A 19,332-nucleotide genomic window follows, 5' to 3' on the forward strand; every position below is an offset into this window, starting at 1 on the left:
CTCAACTGTTTCCTGTTCTGTGAGCAATCCATTGACCAAATGTCGGCATCCTTTGACGTATTTATGAAAAGCTCCCCCTCTCCTTCCGTCACATTTGCGGCTATGGTTTCCATTGGACGGTTTTTCTTCGCTGCCTTCTCAGTATTGGCAGTTTGAACAGCAGTACTCATTTGCGGGATACTTTTAGGTGAAGTAAAAACTGTCGCCCCTAGCTTGATTCTCATTGACTTTCATTCACTTGTGTTCCTTTTCCTTTGTAGTCTTTTTGCGACCAAAAATGTGACAATACTGACAGACATTATGTCTTACATCCCTTTCCTGAGTAGAGAAGAATCAAGTTTGAACGTACGTCGAACCAATAGGAAAGGGTGCAACCAACTCTATGGCCGCCTCATATCCACTTCCGAAAAATTCTGCATTTCTGGAGCAATTATAATAGCAGATATTACCACTTCGACTATATCCGCACCGTCAAGGCATAACCATGTCTGATGACGTGCATGCAAGAAATAAAAACCACATGCTTGATTCACTATGAAGGGCTCCTTCAAGTACACGAGAGAAACTAGAACCTCTGGTGCTACCTAAAAGCACACTTGGTTTTTGCGTCATTTCCGGGCTTCAGCCGTGCTTGAGCAGTTCAAGAGCCGGGCGAAGTAGGTCAAGTTTTTCACGTTGACAGTGAAAGGCCGGAAGGCTCTGCCGGTTCAAGCGATACGAGTGCGCTTATGAGTCAGTGTGCCGACCTATCCACTGTGGTGACTCAGTGGTTACGGCGCTCAGCTGCTGACCTGAAAGACATGGGTGCGATCCCGGTCGCAGCGGTAAAATTTCGGTGGAGGCGAAATTCTAGAGGCTCGTGTACTGTGTGATGTCAGTGCACGTTAAAGAACCCCAGGTGGTCGAAATTTCCGTAGCCCTTCACTAGGGCGTCGCTCATACCCTGAGTCGTTTTGCGACGTTAAAACCCCACTAAACCATAAACCCATGTTCTTCAGAGCGCGCGCGAGATTAAAAAGCGCACCTGTCGCGCTGCGCTGTCACACTGCATGCCTGCTTCTGTGCATTTCTTGCGGACTCCTTTCAGTCATACTTTCAGTCATTTCAGACTAAGAGTGCTGCCACCTGTGCCAAGTCTGTGCTGTGCATTTCATTTCAGGGGACATACTCTGTTGTACTAATGGCTGTCGTCGACAGTGAATGCAAGTATATTCTTGTGGATGTCGGTGCTGAAGGCCGGCTTAGCGACGGCGGCACATTAAAGAAAAGCGACTTCGGGCGCGACCTCACCGAGGGACGCCTGGACATCCCAAGAATGGGAAAACTGCCCGGGACGCAAGAGACTGGGCCCTTCGCTTTCGTGGGCGACGAAGCCTTCCAGCTTCGAGTCGACTTTATGCGCCCTTATCCATCAAGGCAGCTAGACAATCAGAAGAGGGTCTTCAACTACCGGTTAAGCAGAGCACGGTATGATGTGGCATTACTTAATCATGGTTGACAAGTTGTTAGTGAAAGAAGGTGGTAGAAAAGAGGCCTAATTCGAAAGAGGTAATTTCAAAATAACTGCATATTAATGCGACATATTAAGCATATTGTGCAGCTCAACGGCTTCTCTATACACTATCTGTATAAATAAAGGAGATGTGCACTATAACATGGCAGTCCTGTCTCATTGATTAAATAATGAGTGTTTAAGTGAATAATGGCGAACCGCTCGTTACATTGCCTGTGATACTTAGCTTAAGAAGGGTGAGGCTTCAGGCTAGTCGGTAATTCACGTGCGATTCCACAGTCAGTGGTGGAACTGGCAACTGGCTTCTTGTAGCAGCTTTTGTAGCAGAAGAAATCGCAGTTTGTAGCAGCAATTTTAAGTTTTGTAGCAGGAAAAATGGCATTTTGCAGCAGAATTTGAGCTTTTGTAGCACAAAAAAAAGCTTCGTACCAAAATTTCATGCCAAAAAACAGTTATTTTAAATAAAGAAGCTTTGTTGTATTTCTGGAACAGGCATTTGCTCAGACGTTTTTAGCAACCGCAGCCATGCAAGAGCAAGCTTCAATCCCAAATGCAGTTTAAAGTGCTTGGTTCCTTAAAAAGAGCCGAAAATAAGCAAAACAGGAGGTTCTCCTAAATACACTGCCGTTTTTATTCAGAAGAGCGACATAACGAGATGCTCAACAAAACTATAAAAAATGATACCGTTCTTAAAACAAACTTTCAGGTACTATTTCTTCCCTTTTCTTGATCACTCCAGCTTAGACAGTGCCGCTGCGAGCTTTTCCTGTCCATTCTTCAGAAGGGCTTGTCCACTCTCAACGTCTGCAAAATGTTTAGACTTGACACCTTTTTGTGAAAAGCAGCTCAGCATTGGTGATCATATTCCTGGCCAGTCTGATCTCTTCTTGTACCTTCTCTTCATTCTGACCTCTTTTCTGGGTGTCTTTGTCCTGTACATCACAGTCTTGTTTCGCTTGTTTTGCACGGGTCTCTTCTCCTGCATCCGCCTCCGACCGTTGCAGCTTACGCTTCCGCGATCCTTTCACCGCTCTGATTAATCCTTGTGTCATAGGAATGGCAGCTGGATTTTCTGCCCGATATAAGTTAGTCATAAGTTTTGGTGCCTTTCAGCTTTGACAAAGACATCGAAGACGTGAAGTGTCCATCCACACAGGCAGTGCGCTGACAGTGGTCCCTTTGTTCACCTTCGGTTGCAAAGCAGCGATGGCGATGTGGCTGCCGGCAGATGCGTTGCTGGAAGTGTTGCCGGCAGACATCAGCGGCAGAGTTATTGGAGTTATTCAGAGATATTTCGGCGCAGGCGTGGCGCAAAAGTAGGCAAAAAACCGATTTTGTAGCAGCATGTAGCAGGATTTCCCATTTGGCGCAGCAGTTCCACCACTGCACAGTGCAAAACAGGGAACAAGTACTTGTGTCTTTATCTTGTTTTGTGCCATGGAATGTGATCTTACCTGTGACAGTGCACATGATAAAAAAACATTCTATCTGCAATATACAAAGAATATTGCAAACAGTGGTGCTCCTTTTGTACAAAGGGCCCAATTTTCCCTGATGACTATGCATAAGCATGGAACCTTCTTTAGGCCTTTGGGTGCGCACAGCACGTTCAGTATGTGTGTTATAGTCGCATACTAAATATATTATACGCCTCAAGTTGATGCAAAGCGGTGTTATTTTCTTGCAGAGTGCAATATGTTCTGCATTTTACAGTGCCATTTGCTGAGTTTCTTGCTCTTAATGAACTGGTGTATGCGGCTCCTTCATTTTAACAGTATTTCACTCAAAAGGCTTTGTATTTGAAGTGCACAGGCAAGTAAGCCTGAAGGTATCTATCTTATTTCTGGTCATGTTGCTTTGTGTAATTCTGAATGTGATCTACACTATTACACTTGCAAGTGTGACTGCTTAAAGGGACCCTGAAAAGCTCTTTGCCAAGGTTAGCAAAAGCCCACGAGAGATCGGTATTCCATCACTTGTCGCCGCACCGCAAAAATTGTTAAGCGAACTCCATCAACACCGAAGATATCGCCGATTAAAAATGATGTTCCTCCTCTCCCCCACATACCACCCTCAACTCATACACGCGGGGCTCGCTCCGAAAAAAAAAAGAAAAGACGGGCCGATGCTCCGCCCATGCATACGTCAAGCAATGGCGCTCTGCTTGTTTACTTCCGGTGGTCGCAGACACATGTGCGAAAGTGAGTGCGATTCACTGCGGTGCGCTGTTGCGAACGGCGTTGCAACGTCCGATCGCAGCTCGTCGCCTGCGTGCAACTCGCTAGATGTCAACGACGAGCCGCGCGCGGCAGACGCAACGACGGGAAGCGGGAGCCAAAGCGAGCACGGAGAGCGGCAGCGTCGTGATGACGTACAGCGCGCTCCTCAGGGCGCTCGGGGCCGAGCCACACCGGGCCGGCCTGCCAGCCTTGATGCCGGCCGCCGGCGAGTGAAAAACGCGCTAGTATAGTTTGTTCACGTTTATAGCAAGCCCTGGGATAGATGCATGTCAAAAATGCATCACTTCTGACGGTCGTTGGCCAATACCGAGCTGATCGTACAAGTGATGAATGCGATACTAGCGAATTTCATCCCATAGCCGCTTTGGCGCTGCTGCGGCGCTTCGCCTGCCGCCTGCTAGCTCCGTTGCTGAAGGCGTCGTGGAAATCGAATATATATTCTATTATGGGACGAGTTCGCAGTAAAGCGATGTGAAGAGTAGGCCTTCTGATATAGCGCAAGCGACTTCCGAAGCGCCGTCAGCGATGCGAAACCATTAGGCCTAGCGACGACTAGGGCAGCCTGGGACCAGCGCGCAGTTCGTCGCCCGGCGTTGCCGCAGTCGGTGTCGTTGCCGAAAGATCGACTTTTTAACAGACATGTTGTCTGTGTTCTTGACGTAAATAATAAACCCTAGGCCAAGAAATGTGAAAAATGTGTCATTTTTGAGGATCGCTGACCAATACTGAGCTGCTGGTAAAGGTAACAACTGTGATACGAGCAAATTTCTGGCCACAACCGCCTTGCAGCTGCCGCTGGCCTGACGTTGGGGTCCGGCTCGCCTGGCGCCCGCTCGCTTCGCGGCTGAAGGCGTCGCGGAAAGTGACCATACTATTACTTTATTGTGAGATGATGCTGTTGACTGTAAAGCGATGTGTAGAGTAAGCCTTTTATTATAGCTCAGGCGACTTCCGAAGCGCCGGCCGCTGCCTCTTCGACGCGAAACGAGCTATAGGCCTAGCGACGACCACGACAGCCAGGCAGCAGCAGAGCTCGTCGCTCGGAGAGCCCGCGAGCGGTGCCTTTGCCGAAAGCTCCCAACATAAGCAGGCATGCTTTGTCGCTGCTCGAGTATAGCTGGCAGTCTTTCTGATGACGATCGGTGCCGCGCCGTCCAAGTTTTCGCACATCTGTCTCCTGATTGCTGCTCGAACAGCATGGATCCGGAGCTCGAAGCGCGGCTGCGTGCAGCCACCGCTGAGATGGGCTTCGAGCCTTTCAGTACACGCCATACCGAGACCCACAGGGCGACGACAGCAGCGATATATATAATTCTAGTACACTATAGCAGCGACTCGTCGGCGCAGCTAGGAAACTCGCAAAGGCGGGCGCCAAGATTTGACGAAAACACATGCTTTTGTGAGCAGACGGATTTCCTTCTTTACCGGAAGTACCACATTAATTTCAAGAAATGCGCTGGATTCTTACCTCTGTATACGTATGTTTTAAAAAAATAATAAGCAATCAATAAAATAATATTTCAAGGACCATCAGTGCTCAGTTTCAAATGAAATGTTGCAAAAATTGCGCGTGACGTCAATGGGCAGAGCCAATGAGAAGGGTCACCCAGTCCATGGCCAAGGCTGCCCAGTTTACGTCAAGTGGTAGGGGCGGGTAAAAACGCGCGGTGAGGTGTCGCCCTAATCGGCTGTGAGCGGCAAGTTTGAAAAATTGTTTGTAAATTATTGGTTCCACGCGCAGCTTTCTGAATCAGACTAGAATACTCGCAGAGACCACCTCTACAGAGTTGTTGCAATAAAATATGATCGAAGAAACCATTTCAGGGTCCCTTTAAGCAGCCAAGAGTCAAGCTGTGATCACTGCAACATTGTTAACTGTCATTCCGGATTATTTGTCACATTCTCTTTACTACTAATGGAGCTCATATGCCCTCAGACATCTTTTGAGCACTTCTGCTTGGCTGAACATATCCACAAGGCCTGTCGCGTGCATTTCATGGCGAGGGAACTGTTTCAATACAAATGGTTGGCATGTTCATTCCCAAAACCACATAATAGCTACAAATTAAAAATGAGATCTTTTGATTTATTTCAGCTACCTGGCATTCCTGATCATGCACTGGAATCTGGGTAAGAGGGTATCCTTTTAAATAGAATGGCATGAGCCTTGGCTATGTCGTTAAAAGCACAAAGTACGCTGCAAATAATTCCTCATGGGTACTAGAAAAAAAGGCACTGAAAGGAAGAATTCAACCAACAGCAGCAGTAAAAATTCCAGCTGCGATGTAGTAAACTGCCAACACTCGGAAATAAGACATCAGTGGTATTCAAGTTGCATGAATAGCCCAGTTACACAAAATGTATCTTGGATATTTCGGCTGCCTGTTAAAGATTACACATGAAGTACTGAGCAACTGAGACAGCATATGAACTGTGGGCGCGTTTAAGGTGCCCTGTTTTCATACACATATCGTTCGGTCACGGTGGCTCGGCATTCTGCCTGTTCAGCGGCGCAAACATGACATGGTGCGATCAGCAGCAATATGCTCATCTGCAGCTTTGTCACACAGAACATGCCGTGTCCCTCAAGAACAGCAATTGCTCATAATGAGCCCACACAACTTCCGTGGGCTCGATTTCGTCGGTGCCAGCGCCGCTCCTCCGCCCCAACTGCTGCGCGGTATACAGGCGGCGGAACTTGTCCCGCAAAGACTTCCACCGTTTTTGGACGGGGTCCAAGTTTTCTGCACGAGTGAGACGCGAAAAGTTTCAAGCACGTTTCAACTATGAAATCCTCATCATGAGCAAAAGCGTATGCCTACCTTTGCACGATGCTCCCCGCAGTACTTCCGCCACCACCTCATTCCATTGAGCTGCTTTCACGTGCTTGTTCTTGTGGAGGCGATCGCTCGCGAGCCACAGTGAGCGCCGCCTCTCAACGGCAGCAATGAGGCTTTCGTTATTTATTATATTTTGGGCCATCGCCACAGCCGGAGGTACAGCACTCGCAAGAAAAAACGAAGAAACAGCGCGAAAGGCCGTACCGGATTTTGCGTGAACTGCGCTCTCATTGGTGCACGTCGGCCACAAACCGGCGAGCCACTTCCGGCGCGCGCGAGACGCGGGCGCAAATATCTGACATTGTCAAATATCTGCACCCTGCTCGCGCCTCGCTCGCGCTGGCGCCTCGCGCATGCGCAGACCGGTTTTGCAGACGCCCGTGCGCGTGGGCGCTTGGCGTGTACGCCTGGGAAGTGTCCATCGAGGTGGGGCTTAAAGGACGGAAGTGGTCCTTTGTCCATGGAGACATTCGCGAAGGTTGTGGAAGTCCCCCGCCAGCCCGCCGTGATGCTCAGTAGGCAGAAGAACCACAGTGACGAGGGCCCTTGACATCCGTCATGTTTACTGCGAAATGGGAGAGGCAAGTCCACCTGCTGATGTCTCTATGCACGTGGGCCGACTCCGAAGAAGTCGGCGCTTTTGTGTCCAGTTGTTCTTGTGGGTCAGTTCAGTTAAGTTCAGTTTATTTACCTTAAAGGCCCCCTTGTATCGGGGGTATTACATAAGGGGTGGGATTTTAATGAAATGAGCAAACAAAACAGCGAATATTATTTAGCACTGCAGGTGATCGGTTACATGTTCTTGAAAAGTAGAGGATGAAGCGATGTTGACGATGTCAGGGGGTAGGCCGTTCCAGTCCATTGCTGCTCGAAAGAAAAATGAAGCGGAAAAGGTGGCTGTAAGCGATGGCGGCCGGGCAACTTGTAGGGGATGATTGGTGCGGTGAGATATGCGTGCGGCAGCTGTGATGCGTGCGGCAGCTGTGGTCCTGCTCGGAGACGCAGGAAAGTACGTTTGCCCTCACCTCATGGTCAATTCGGCATGCCTTGAGGCAAACGATGCCAAGTGGACAGGGGTTTCTTGGAACCATCCTGGAGAAACGTGGGTGCCGGCAGCTTCCTGTTGACGCCATCTTAACATGGTTTGATGCAGGCTGTCACTGGGCCACAAATGTTGTTGCCAGCTGGCCAGGTTCAGTGCATGACAGTCAAATTCTTGATAATTCCCGCATGCGGGTAATGTATGAGGATATGGGTGCCAGCCATTCTTGATGACGCCGCTCTCGGACCCGGCCCCGCAAACACGCCAGAAGGAAGGCAAGTTGGCAGTGACATTGCATGGCACAAGGCACAAATGCGGGTCTTGCCCCGTAATTGGAGTACTTAAATAATGTACATTTTTTCTGGATTTTTCTTGTTTTGTGTGTGTGCGTGCGTGCTGTCATGGTTTATAGTGGCAGTTAACATGTCTCCCACACTGCATGAATGGCTGCAAAAACAATTATTACCTCCATGCACACACTGAAAAACCACAAGTTTTTGTTTGGAATGTGAATATTTAGTAGGAGATACGTGATCTCATGGACCACTAGGAGCGTCAAACATGCTTATACTTGCACTGCATAATTTTAAAGGTAATGGTGATCAGCTTCCAATATTGCCATATTTTTACTTCACTGCCCGCCACTATGCATAGAAGCAGCCCATAACCGTGAATTTTTTAGATTATTTTTATTCATGAGTCATTAGTACAGATGACTCGCTAACCAAAGTGTAATTTTAACGAGGTACAACCGTACAGGACAGTGCGTAATATTCCTTTATTCTTAAAGGTACCACCAGAAAGCCCACATCAAGACAAGGAACAGTGTCGAAGGGCCTTCGGAGTGTGGAAGCGTCGCTTCCCTTGCCTCGACATGGGGCTGCAGCACAAGCCAGAGAAGGTGACCTGCATAATACCAGCCTGTGCAGCACTTCATAACTTTGGCTGCTTGATGAAGGAGCCGCAGCCCCCTGTCACCAGAGCTGCACTAAACCCTACCACCATGACAGCGGCAAGGAGATCATTGTACCTGCCACCTGTTGACGACCTCATCGACAGCGCATCGGGCATGCAGGCACAACGGCTGCCGATTCAAAACAGCTTCACATAGGTAAAAAATGCAGAATTCTCCACGTTGTTTCGCGCATCTGTAGTCAAACATCCTTGCAAAGTGGACCTACGTGTACTACCTACATCATAAATTTCATTCTGCAATGGTTAAGAGAGCACTGAGCTTCGCAGCTTGTGAGCATCTTGAGTATCAAGCTTGTCCCACTTTACAAAGCTATTGTTCCTTGTTGGTGTTCCCGCATTTGTTGACAGAGGGTCCTTTTTTCTAATGTCATCATTCAAGAGTGTTGCATTGACCTTGCAGGAGGCGAGTACAAGCATACTGCTTGCACAGAAGGCCAAATTCAAGCTTCAAGCTACTGAAAGCTACTGGTGAGCACGTGCCAGCAAAGCGCCATATTTGTTGCGCAGCAGCCTGACGGCGGTACGCCTGGCATTGTGTGTGTTCAGAGTCTGCTGTGAGCTAATAGCTGCAGAGCGTTAGGTGGATTTCTTCATCGGACCATCGATTTAAAAGAACTGGGAAACCGTCATTTCTCGGTACAGGTGCTGTTGAACACTCCCAATCTATTGTGGCCCTGGTGTCATCTTTAACGTGGCCATAGTAAGACATCGTGGACTGGGAGTACATCAGTTATCGGCACTGGTGCTGCTGAAGGAGCCCCAACTTCGGTGGTCTGTGGTGACATTTCTGTTGCGTGGCCAACTAAGACATCTCCGTGCCACCGGTAAATTCCTGCAACGGGCAGACTCGACCAGCGAAGGAGCTATCCCTTCGTCATTCCCGGACATCGCACGAGTGGCTATCTGGCGCATGCGTACTCCGTGAAGAAGCGGGCCACAACAGCCTACTTAAGGAGGACGACTACCAGCTGCGGCCTCAGTTTGGCGGCAGTGCACAGTGAATGCGCACCTAATCTGTTCTTGCAACACTGCAGGTGAGAATATTTACACTTGTCCTAAAAAAAAAAAAGTTCAATCTGTGCACTGTTGCCGAACACTTTGAGTGCCATGTGTGTGCCTTTGAGTGTCATATCACATCACTTTGAGTGTCATATCACCCTTAGCCGCTTTCGAAGAATAGAGCATACTGCGACCATCTTTGTAACTGTACGGTACTTACACCTGTCTTAAAATCAGTCTCGGTATGACTAAGGACGCCAAAGACTTTTTTAAGGCCCTCGATGACTTGAAACGGGAACTTCGAGCGGACCTCAGATCGCTAAAAGACAGTGTCAAATTCTGCAGTGACACATGTGACGGCGTAAATGATGTCATGAAAGAGCTGAAAGAACTGCGAAAAGATTTTCAGGAGTTAGTGAAAAAAAACGAAGAATTCACAGCCGAGAACCGCAGATTGAGCGATAAAGTCGAGGAGCTGGAAGAACATCAAAGGTCTAACAACCTGGAAATCAAGGGTGTTCCCACAGAATGTGTTTGGTATTAATTTCAGCATGGTTTCTCCGGATGGTTATTCGTCGGGCTGCTATTACTCCTTGTTCAGCTAGTTCTTCCATTTCCGCATCGGTACTCTGTAGGAGTTCATATTCAGATATGACGCCCTTTGAGTGGTTCAGGGTGCGGTGCGGGGTTACCTGTACACTCATTTCTCCAAGATTCTGTAATGACATCAGTTTGGTGCTCTGTTCTTTTGTGTTTATTTCTACAAGGAGATCTCCGGTTCGCTGCTTTTTTGCTTTGTAGTCTTTGCCTACACAACTTTTTATGGTGTTGGCGATGACAAATGCAGACAGGTTGGCTACCGGTACATCAGTGTTTGAGTGAAGCATAAAAAACATCGCAAACGTTTCTGGCTTCTGTGGACTCAGTTTCTTCACATCGGTGCGACCCCTTTTCGGGGGCCGATCAGATTTTTTTGCAGATTTATCCATACGGCATGTATAACTAAGGGTTCCTAATATTCTGTCGCCTTTGATTCAGCCTTATACACAGAGGAAGGTCCCGGGACACCCCGCCTGGTAGACAGACGAGGAGCCCATCGGCCGAGGATTGACCACTTCCTCAACCGCCACCGTTCATGGTTTCTTCTCTCCACCTCTGAACCTATCGTCACGGTATGGGGGCTAAGGGTCCGTGGTGGCGCCAAGCACCAACACCTCGTTACACAATGTGCCCCTGCGAGGGTTGCAGGTGTGGTTGAGCAGGCTCATCCACATGCTGACCACCAAGTCCCCGTTCCCCATGTCCATAGCGGCCACCCAGTACAGGTGGTTGATGATGCCATCAATCCACCCTTCGATCGTTGTGTTTTCGACTGCAGGCCCACAGCTTTTTCTTGAGGCCTAGAACAAGTTGAAGAATGTCAGGTTTCCAAAGCCTCACAAAGCCCTCTAACAGTAATACAATAATAAGGTGTTAGTTACTTACCTTTGGCAACATGCCATACATCAAACCAGTTTTTTATTCCTGGCTTTTCCATTCTGCAGAAACGCCTGACACCAGGATGCTGGTCTGAAGATGGATAGCAAGAACAGGCAAGGCAGTGTGATTGCTCAGAAAGGAATTCTCTGAAGGGACCAGCTGAACATCACAGCAACAAAACAGAAGAGGTTGTCTTTGTATAAATTGTAGATTGTGGAGTGAACGTTGCAAATCGACACATAGGCTATGGGGATGTCGCGAGGAAGTGCTCCCGATTTTAACTTAGACCACTTGGGCTTCTTTAACGTGTGTTGATACTGCACAACAAACAGATGTTTATGTGTTTTGCCTCCATCAGATAATGACCACCACAGCCAGGATCAAACCCAGAACACTGGCATTAGTAGCCAAATGCCAATGCCACTGAGCCACTGCAGCAAGTTGAGGGTGTCCTGAGTTTGAAGATGTTTTTAAGTAGTGCTGTTTATGATTCTGGCATTATGCTCTGATTATACCACAACTGCAATGAGATGGCTTAACAAAACTAAAATGCTAAAAATAAGCGGCCGCCATGCCAGAAGCTTAGTACTGAAATCAGCTTATAACAACAGCTTAGTAGCAGATATCTCAGCATAGTCCCAATGCTGTTCTTTGAAATGTGACAAGTACAGTGGGTAGAATGCTCTATGCTTTCACAATGCATGTTTCACCTAAGCTTCAAATGGCTTTTCATGTCATGTCAGTGTATAGCAGCCTAGAGTGTTAGCCCAGAGCTAGTCAGGCCTGAAGCCTACAGGCCTTCTGCCTGTGGGCGCCTTGACTGGGGCCAAGACGTTGGGTTCGTCTGGAAACTCTGGGTAAACAACCAGGGCTAATAAGGCCTAGGCCCGTTGGTCACGATTGGCCAAAGGGTGCTTTTATTGTGGCGGTTGTGGCCACATCGGTTGTGGCGGCAATTGACGGGGTGACCCTGGCTGAACCAGGATGGCTCACACGGATGACCAGGACCCACCGCCCAGGGATAACGAACAATGCGGCTGAGGGGCAGAGCCAAAACCCCACCCTACGAAAGGGTGCCCCTGCCAGCCAAAGGTGTCAATGGAGGCGCTGGTACACCAGGAGAGTTAGGGTGTGCAGTGTCCGGCTAAGGGAATGATGACTCAACCTAAGGAGGCCAACTGGCATCCGTTTAGAGGTGCTTTTTAAACCAGCCAGGAGAAAGAGGCACAGTTTTTCACCCCCACCTAGAATTACTTGGCCCAAAGACTCAAAGAAAAACTAAAGAAAGCGGCCGCCGAGTGGCGGTCGCACCAAGTATTGGTGAGGAGGAAGCGCAAAAACCCAGGTTGTCTGGGGGGCCTTGTGCTCCCCCTGTGAGTGCTGGATTCACCTGTGAGGTATGCGAGAAACGGCGGCCCACTGAACGAGGTCTGAAGATTCACTTTGGTCGTTTGCACAAGGGAGGCAAAGCCCCCGAAGGGGGAGAGGAACGAGTGATCCCAGCTGCGAACTCCCAATCTGCAATCCCAGCAGTGTCGATCGAGTCCAGAGCCCGTCTGTGTGGGGCATTGGATGAGTGGCATAGCACAAGTGAGTAATAAAGCTCAAGGGAACGAGCACCAAATCAGCCATAATCAGCAGACAGATGCTGGTCAGGTTCATGAGAACCCAAAGCAGACTGGACCGGTCTCCCCCGGCCTCCCAGCAGCTGGAGACGGTGCCATCGCAGCCGTGAGGGCGGCTGGATCTCATCAGCCGTTAGCCTGGAAGGGCACGGGGGCCCGACCGAAGGACAGACCGAAGGCTCCTAGGCCCATTCCCCCCAAGCTGCGTCTCATGGCGAAGGGTTTGAAGTTGGAAAAGAACCACCCGACGATGACCGCTATGATGGGGAGCAGGGGAGCCAAGACAGCAGTCACCACACATGCACGGAGTGTGGAGGGGCCATTGCAGAGAAGTCCGGAATGGGTCTCCATAGGCGCAGGGCGCATTTTGAAGTATATAACAGGGCGATTGATGTCACTCGGAGCAGGCCGAGATGGACAGAAGAAGAAGAATACTTGATGGCTCGACTAGAGGCTGATCTAACCCTTACAGGGGCCAAGCGCAACATAAATGAGTTGCTGGCAAATCGCCTCACTGAGAGATCTCTCGATTCCTTCAAGTCTCATCGCAAGAGCCCCCCCGCTACAGGGAGGTGGTCGTTAAACTTCGATCACGAGCTCCCAGCGGGGTCGATGATTGCAGGGCCCCTGAAACTGAGACCATCGCAGGGGAAACAACACCGCCCCCCCAGCCTAACGCCCAATAGACAAGGGAGGCCATCAAAGAGGAGCTCAGAGCTCTGGTGGCGAAACCTCCGCCGCCTGAATTCGATAGCCCCCGGCTGTGGGAAAGAGTAAAGCGATACCTCGCAAGAGAGACCAGTCTTAATGGCTTGAGCAGTGCACTAAATAATTATGTGCGAGAAGCTCTCCAGAAGGACCATTGCAAAACAAGGAGGTCGAGACCGAAGCCTCTCAGGAAACCCGAGAATAGGTGAAAAGCAAAGAAGTGGTTCTACGCACAAACGCAGGAGCGCTTCAGGAGAAAGCACTAACTGTGCGCCCGGGAGATCCTGGATGGCGAGGTCAGGTCTGCGGTTGAGGATCCCCAAGCTCTCCTATAGCAGTGGAAGTCGGTGACGGAATCGATGTCCACAGGAACCGTCGCCGCAGTAGTGGAGCCTGTCGTTGGTGGACGAACAATAAACCCCTTCGGCACGATCAGTCCGTCATATTGTCACGGGTCGTTATCATCGACAGTTCTGCACTACGACAACTCCAGTCTGGTAGTAAATCCCACCGTGGGGGTCCGACAAGGAGATCCTCTGTCACCCCTTCTGTTCAACTTTGTGGTCAATGAATGGTTGGAGACCAGTGACCACAACATCTGTTTTGCTGGCGAGAAACTTAAAATCGGAGCTATGACATTTGCCGACGACATTGTCGTTATGGCATCCACGCCTCTGCAAGAGCAATTGAGCAGCCTCGAGAGATTCCTGGCTGAGCGGGGACTGCAATTGAATCCCTCAAAGTCACTATCCCTAACACTTCTTCCAAGTGGACGCAGGAAAGTTGTCAAGGTCGACTCCTCCAGCACCTATCTGCTAAATGGTGAAGCCATCCCCAAAGCCGATACCACAGGGACGTGGCGCTACCTCGGGTTGCGATACACGGCAGTGGGATTGGAAAAATACAGGGTCGACTCTAAGGTGAAAACTCTGCTGGCTCTGGTGTCTAAAGGCCCCTTGAAGCCACAGCAGAGACTGGTAATACTAAAGTATTACCTTATCTCCAGAGTCCACCACCGATTGGTGTTGGGTCCGGTGTCGGCTAAGCTGCTTTCGAAGATTGACATGCTGGTGCGGGCCGCGGTCCGGCGGTGGCTAGTGCTTCCGCACAATGTCCCGCTGGGGTTCTTCCACTCTGAGGTGAAGCATGGAGGACCAGGTATCCCCTGCCTGTGTACAGTCATACCAGGTTTACGCATACGACGGCTCGAAGGTCTTTGTGACTCCGACAGTCCGATGCGTCGGCAAGCAGCCGCCGGAGCGTACGTGGGGAAATGTCTGGACCAAGCCAGGCAGCTCTAAGAGTACCGCGGGAAAATAATCAGCACGAAAAAGGAGTACCACACTTTCTGGAGAGACCCTTTGCACAGTAGCGCCGATGGGGCGGCACTGAAGGGATGCATAGATGCACCGGGCAGTATGAGTTGGCTGGGAGAAGGTACAACCTTCCTCCGTGGACGTGAGTTCATTAACCTCGTCAAGATTGCCATCAATGCCCTTCCTACCCTTCAGAGGCTACAGCGTGGTCGCCAAGGGAACACGACCTGCCGAGTGAAGTGTCGATCCATCGAGAGCCTCGGTCACATCCTACAGATGTGCCATAGAACCCATAATGAGCGCATCAGGCGCCATAACGTGATTGCGAAGTATTTGGCAAAGCGATTGCGTGAGAAGGAGTACGAAGTGCTGGAGGAACCCCACTACTTGACCGGTTTGGGGCTTCGGAAACCAGATTTGGTGGTGAAAATCTACGACCAGTCGGTTATGCTTCATGTCCAGGTAGTCGTTGCAATCACCAGGTAAAAACCTTTCAAATAAGCACTCTTTCTGTTAAACTCAAAAGAAAACATTCAACAGAAGTCTGTCTCCGCCTCATCTCCAGAAACGGCTCAGCTCCAGGTTTTTACGGGCTACCTAAAATTCACAAACCTGGCGTCCCCCTTCGGCCAATTGTAGACTTCACCCTGTCTCCTCTGCGACGCCTCTCGGACTACCTTCACAAGGTACTGGCGCCGCTCGCCGGCACAACACCCACGCATGTACAGAATTCGCGGCATTTCGTCCAACTTGTCTCGAACCTTACCGTGGAGGAAGACGAAAGCCTAGTCTCGTTTGACGTGGTGTCGTTATTTACCTGCGTACCGGTTCCCCTTGATGTGTCCGTTGCTCGCAGCGCACTCGAAAACGACCAAACGCTGCACGAGAGAACTCCACTCAACGTCAATGAGGTATGTCGCCTTCTCGACCTCTGTCTGCGCAGTACCTTTTTCACCTACAACGGAGAATTTTTCAAGCAAGCAACCGGAACTGCTATGGGGGCATCGATTTCAGTCACAGTGGCTAACCTAACCATGGAAGACGTCGAAAGCCGGGCCCTCTCCTCCTTTAATCCCAAGCCAAATTTAGTCCTCCGTTATGTAGACGACTACTTTTGTGTGGTGAAAACCTCAGAGATAGAAAACCTCCAGATCATCTAAATTCAGTTGAACCGGCCATAAAATTTACTGTTGAACATGAACAGCAGGGCAGCCTGCCTTTTCTGGATGTCCTATTTACAAGGCACGACAAAGGCCTGCAGTTATCGGTGCATAGGAAGCCAACCCACACAGGACGGTACCTACATTTTGATTCGAACCATCCCATCCAGCACGAAGCATCTGTCGTTACATCATTACTGAAGAGAGCCGACTCCATATGTTCCTCACATGAAGAAAAAAGGAAGGAGAAGAACCGAGTCATTTCTGACCTCCAAAAGAACTGCTACCCAAGCTCATTCATCCGGCGCATTATCAGGAAACAAGAAAGGCAAAACAAAATTCGATCTATTATTTCCGACGACTACTTTTGTGTGGTGAAAACCTCAGAGATAGAAAACCTCCAGATCATCTAAATTCAGTTGAACCGGCCATAAAATTTACTGTTGAACATGAACAGCAGGGCAGCCTGCCTTTTCTGGATGTCCTATTTACAAGGCACGACAAAGGCCTGCAGTTCTCGGTGCATAGGAAGCCAACCCACACAGGACGGTACCTACATTTCGATTCGAACCATCCCATCCAGCACGAAGCATCTGTCGTTACATCATTACTGAAGAGAGCAGACTCCATATGTTCCTCACGTGAAGAAAAAAGGAAGGAGAAGAACCGAGTCATTTCTGACCTCCAAAAGAACTGCTACCCAAGCTCATTCATCCGGCGCATTATCAGGAAACAAGAAAGGCAAAACAAAATTCGATCTATTATTTCCTCACACGCGTGCCAGAAGCGAAAACGTGTTTGCATCCCGTACGTGAGAGGCGTGAGCGAGACGCTGGCTCGCATTCTCGGAAAATAAGGGGTGCTGGCAACGCACAAACCGACCAGCACTGTCGGTCGCCTTCTCCCCCGCCCAAAAAACTGGCAGCCCAGAGAAAAGGCCCAGGGCGTCATGTACAAAATTCCGTGTTCCGTCTGCCCGGCGTCGTACATAGGGGAAACGAAGAACTTCGCGGAAAGGATGAGCCAACACAGAGCGGACGTCCGTCACATGACTCGTCAACGCAGCGCCGTGGCCGAGCACTGAACGGTGTGACCACCCAATTTACTTCGACAGCACCATTCATTGTATTGGAAACGGAAGCTAACCCACGCAGGAGGCTTCTACTCGAGTTGTGGCACATTCAGCAAACACGAGAGAATGTTAATCGTTCCCTGGGGACACTCCCCTCATCCTACGTCCATGGGCTGCGGCCAGTGACCCGGAGGTCCTCCACGCAGGGGCTTAAAAAGCCAAGCTGCGCTCGCCCGTAGTCACACCGTAAAGAAGGGGCCGAGCCGGTCCCGAAACGTCGTTTTTCTTGTATTTTACTTGGTTGGCGTCACTTACCTTCTCCTAACACTTTTTCTGTTGCCTGCGTGATAGTGCACAAACTTTAGGGGTACGTTTCTATATTCACGGCCACTCAGTGCATTTGTCATCTTGTTTGACATTAAAATTTTACACGCTAAATTACATTGCAATGTCAAAACACTACCCTTAATTTACTCAATACCCAGAAGCCAACGAGAGCTTCACAGTAATGAACTTGGAAGGATAGGCTCAGTCTGCGTTATTTATTCGCCGCTTGTCCCTGCGCGCTTTTAAAGGTTTCTCTGTGCTTATGATGTTTGAACGTCCTTTATTTTTCGCTGCAATTTAGAGCTGGATGAATACCTGAAATCTGCGGAGAACATTGTCAACGGTATGCAGTGCCATTCTTGCGGTAACAAGCCTGTCATGGCTGGTGCCATCAAAGCTCGCTGCGAAACCTCAAATGGCACCCTAACTGGAGAAGACACATCGCTCCCATTGGAGCCAGCCCCAAAGAAGACGCGCCCGGAAATTATTCCACAGGATCCTGAAAATAACGATCAAAGTGCGCACAGCTTACCGGCCTCCGGGAGAGGAAGTCCAGAACCGAGCATCGGAGACCTGCCACTTTCAATGCAGCTGATCTACAGCTGGAACGGTGCTGATGTAAGTATTGTGCATATGCTTTGAAATATTCATGTATTAAAGCGTGGTATACAACACAGAGGACCTCATCATATTCCAGCTTTGGCAGAAACTCTTAAATGGAAAGCCTCAATAAACATCATTCGAATCTTCTTTCTGTTAAAGTGCGCAGTTTAGCCATGCTACGAGAAATTAGCAAATATGTAGCTCTGACGGCCCGCGGTCGCCTGTTTCTGAAGTTCAAAAACAGTGAAATTAATTCCATTGCTTGCTGTTGAACTAAGTAAAGTGACCAAAACCACTTACATTTTCTGCCGGTCATCGAGCTCGAGTCGGGGTCTGTGGTTTTCGCCCACAAGTCATTCATTTGCAGTATAGACACTGGCTGCAAAACGTCCACTGCAACGACCCGGGCGCTAATGGCGGCCATGTTCTCGCGAGAGGTGCTTGTGACCTGCTCCATGAAAGGGAAGCGAGCCAAAGGCCTCCATCGACCTGTCGAGCAGCGGTCCTCGCTACGCCCTCCAGCTGTAATGGCGATCCTGTGTAAGTTATTGCATCTGTACGTTAGTACTGCATCCCTAGCTCTCTAGTTCTTGATTCGATACGATATGATGTAAATTCTGTGCTATAAATTGATGATGTACAGCTAGAAACATATGTGCATGCATGTACATTGGTTAGAGACAGCTTCTTACTTGAACTGCATGGAGATTAGTCAGCAAGCCGCCATGGACTCTGACATATGCACGAATCAGGAACTGGAACCTTTGCATTGTCGTAAATAAGGGTACCAATTCTGTTTTACCATCGGATAAGGATGCGGCATTCTGTGTATCTAAGCTACAATGGCCCCATTACACTTGCCACAAGGCTTTATAATCAGGTCGGATTTATAATCAGGTTGTTAGTGCGCATGAGCGTGTTTCAGAAACCATTGGCGTACACCTGTTTCCATTCGCGGTTAGGCCGGGAAACTATTATGGTAAAGCCCGGAAAAGCTTGAAATGAAGTTTCTCATATGCGAGAATGCATTTTGCAGTATAATGCTTGATGCTGTGCATAGTTCTTCGACCTATGCTACTGTGGCCACGTGCACAAGTTCTACGCAGATTTATATTCTGATCACTCTATCTCCCACGCAGCCTACACAAGGGCCTTGGCGAGCAAGAAGGGGCGGGAGTACTCTGAAAAATTGTTGCTGCTGGCCATGGGTACCAAACTAAGCGAAATGAGCAGTGAGAAGGAGAGGCACCGAAGAGCAGAAGCATTCAGATTTCCAGAAGCACAGGAACATTAAAATGAGCTCTAATAAAATCTCCTACGGAATTTCTGTGTGGTAACTGTGTTATTTTGAGTAGAGGTGTATACCTAGCTGACATGACTTTCAGGAGCTTGAGAACAGCATAAAATCTAGAGGTTTTTCAATTCAGAGCAAT

General features: G+C 49.2%; 1 protein-coding gene and 1 pseudogene across 2 annotated transcripts; one reads left to right on the top strand and one right to left on the bottom strand.

Moving 5' to 3' along the window:
• The first annotated feature begins 1,212 nt into the window (after positions 1–1,212).
• LOC149370156 (uncharacterized) lies at positions 1,213–19,226 on the top strand. 2 transcript variants are annotated; one of them, XM_089560345.1, is made up of 10 exons: positions 1,213–1,467; positions 5,849–5,883; positions 8,426–8,746; positions 9,011–9,078; positions 9,253–9,644; positions 10,648–10,781; positions 11,154–11,276; positions 17,598–17,914; positions 18,267–18,439; positions 19,039–19,226. In XM_089560345.1, the coding sequence occupies exons 8-10, from the start codon at positions 17,642–17,644 to the stop codon at positions 19,082–19,084; spliced, it is 492 nt and encodes a 163-aa protein (XP_089416471.1). In that variant the 5' UTR covers positions 1,213–1,467; positions 5,849–5,883; positions 8,426–8,746; positions 9,011–9,078; positions 9,253–9,644; positions 10,648–10,781; positions 11,154–11,276; positions 17,598–17,641; the 3' UTR covers positions 19,085–19,226. The 2 variants fall into 2 exon arrangements, 1 of the variants encoding a protein (XP_089416471.1); XR_016285590.1 differs by lacking the exon at positions 11,154–11,276.
• Positions 10,156–12,671, bottom strand: LOC149370157 (uncharacterized; annotated as a pseudogene).
• Positions 19,227–19,332: the final 106 nt, after the last annotated feature.

Source organism: Amblyomma mixtum, chromosome 1, assembly GCF_055824585.1.
Source record: "Amblyomma mixtum isolate Tamu chromosome 1, ASM5582458v1, whole genome shotgun sequence".
NCBI lineage: Eukaryota > Metazoa > Arthropoda > Arachnida > Ixodida > Ixodidae > Amblyomma > Amblyomma mixtum.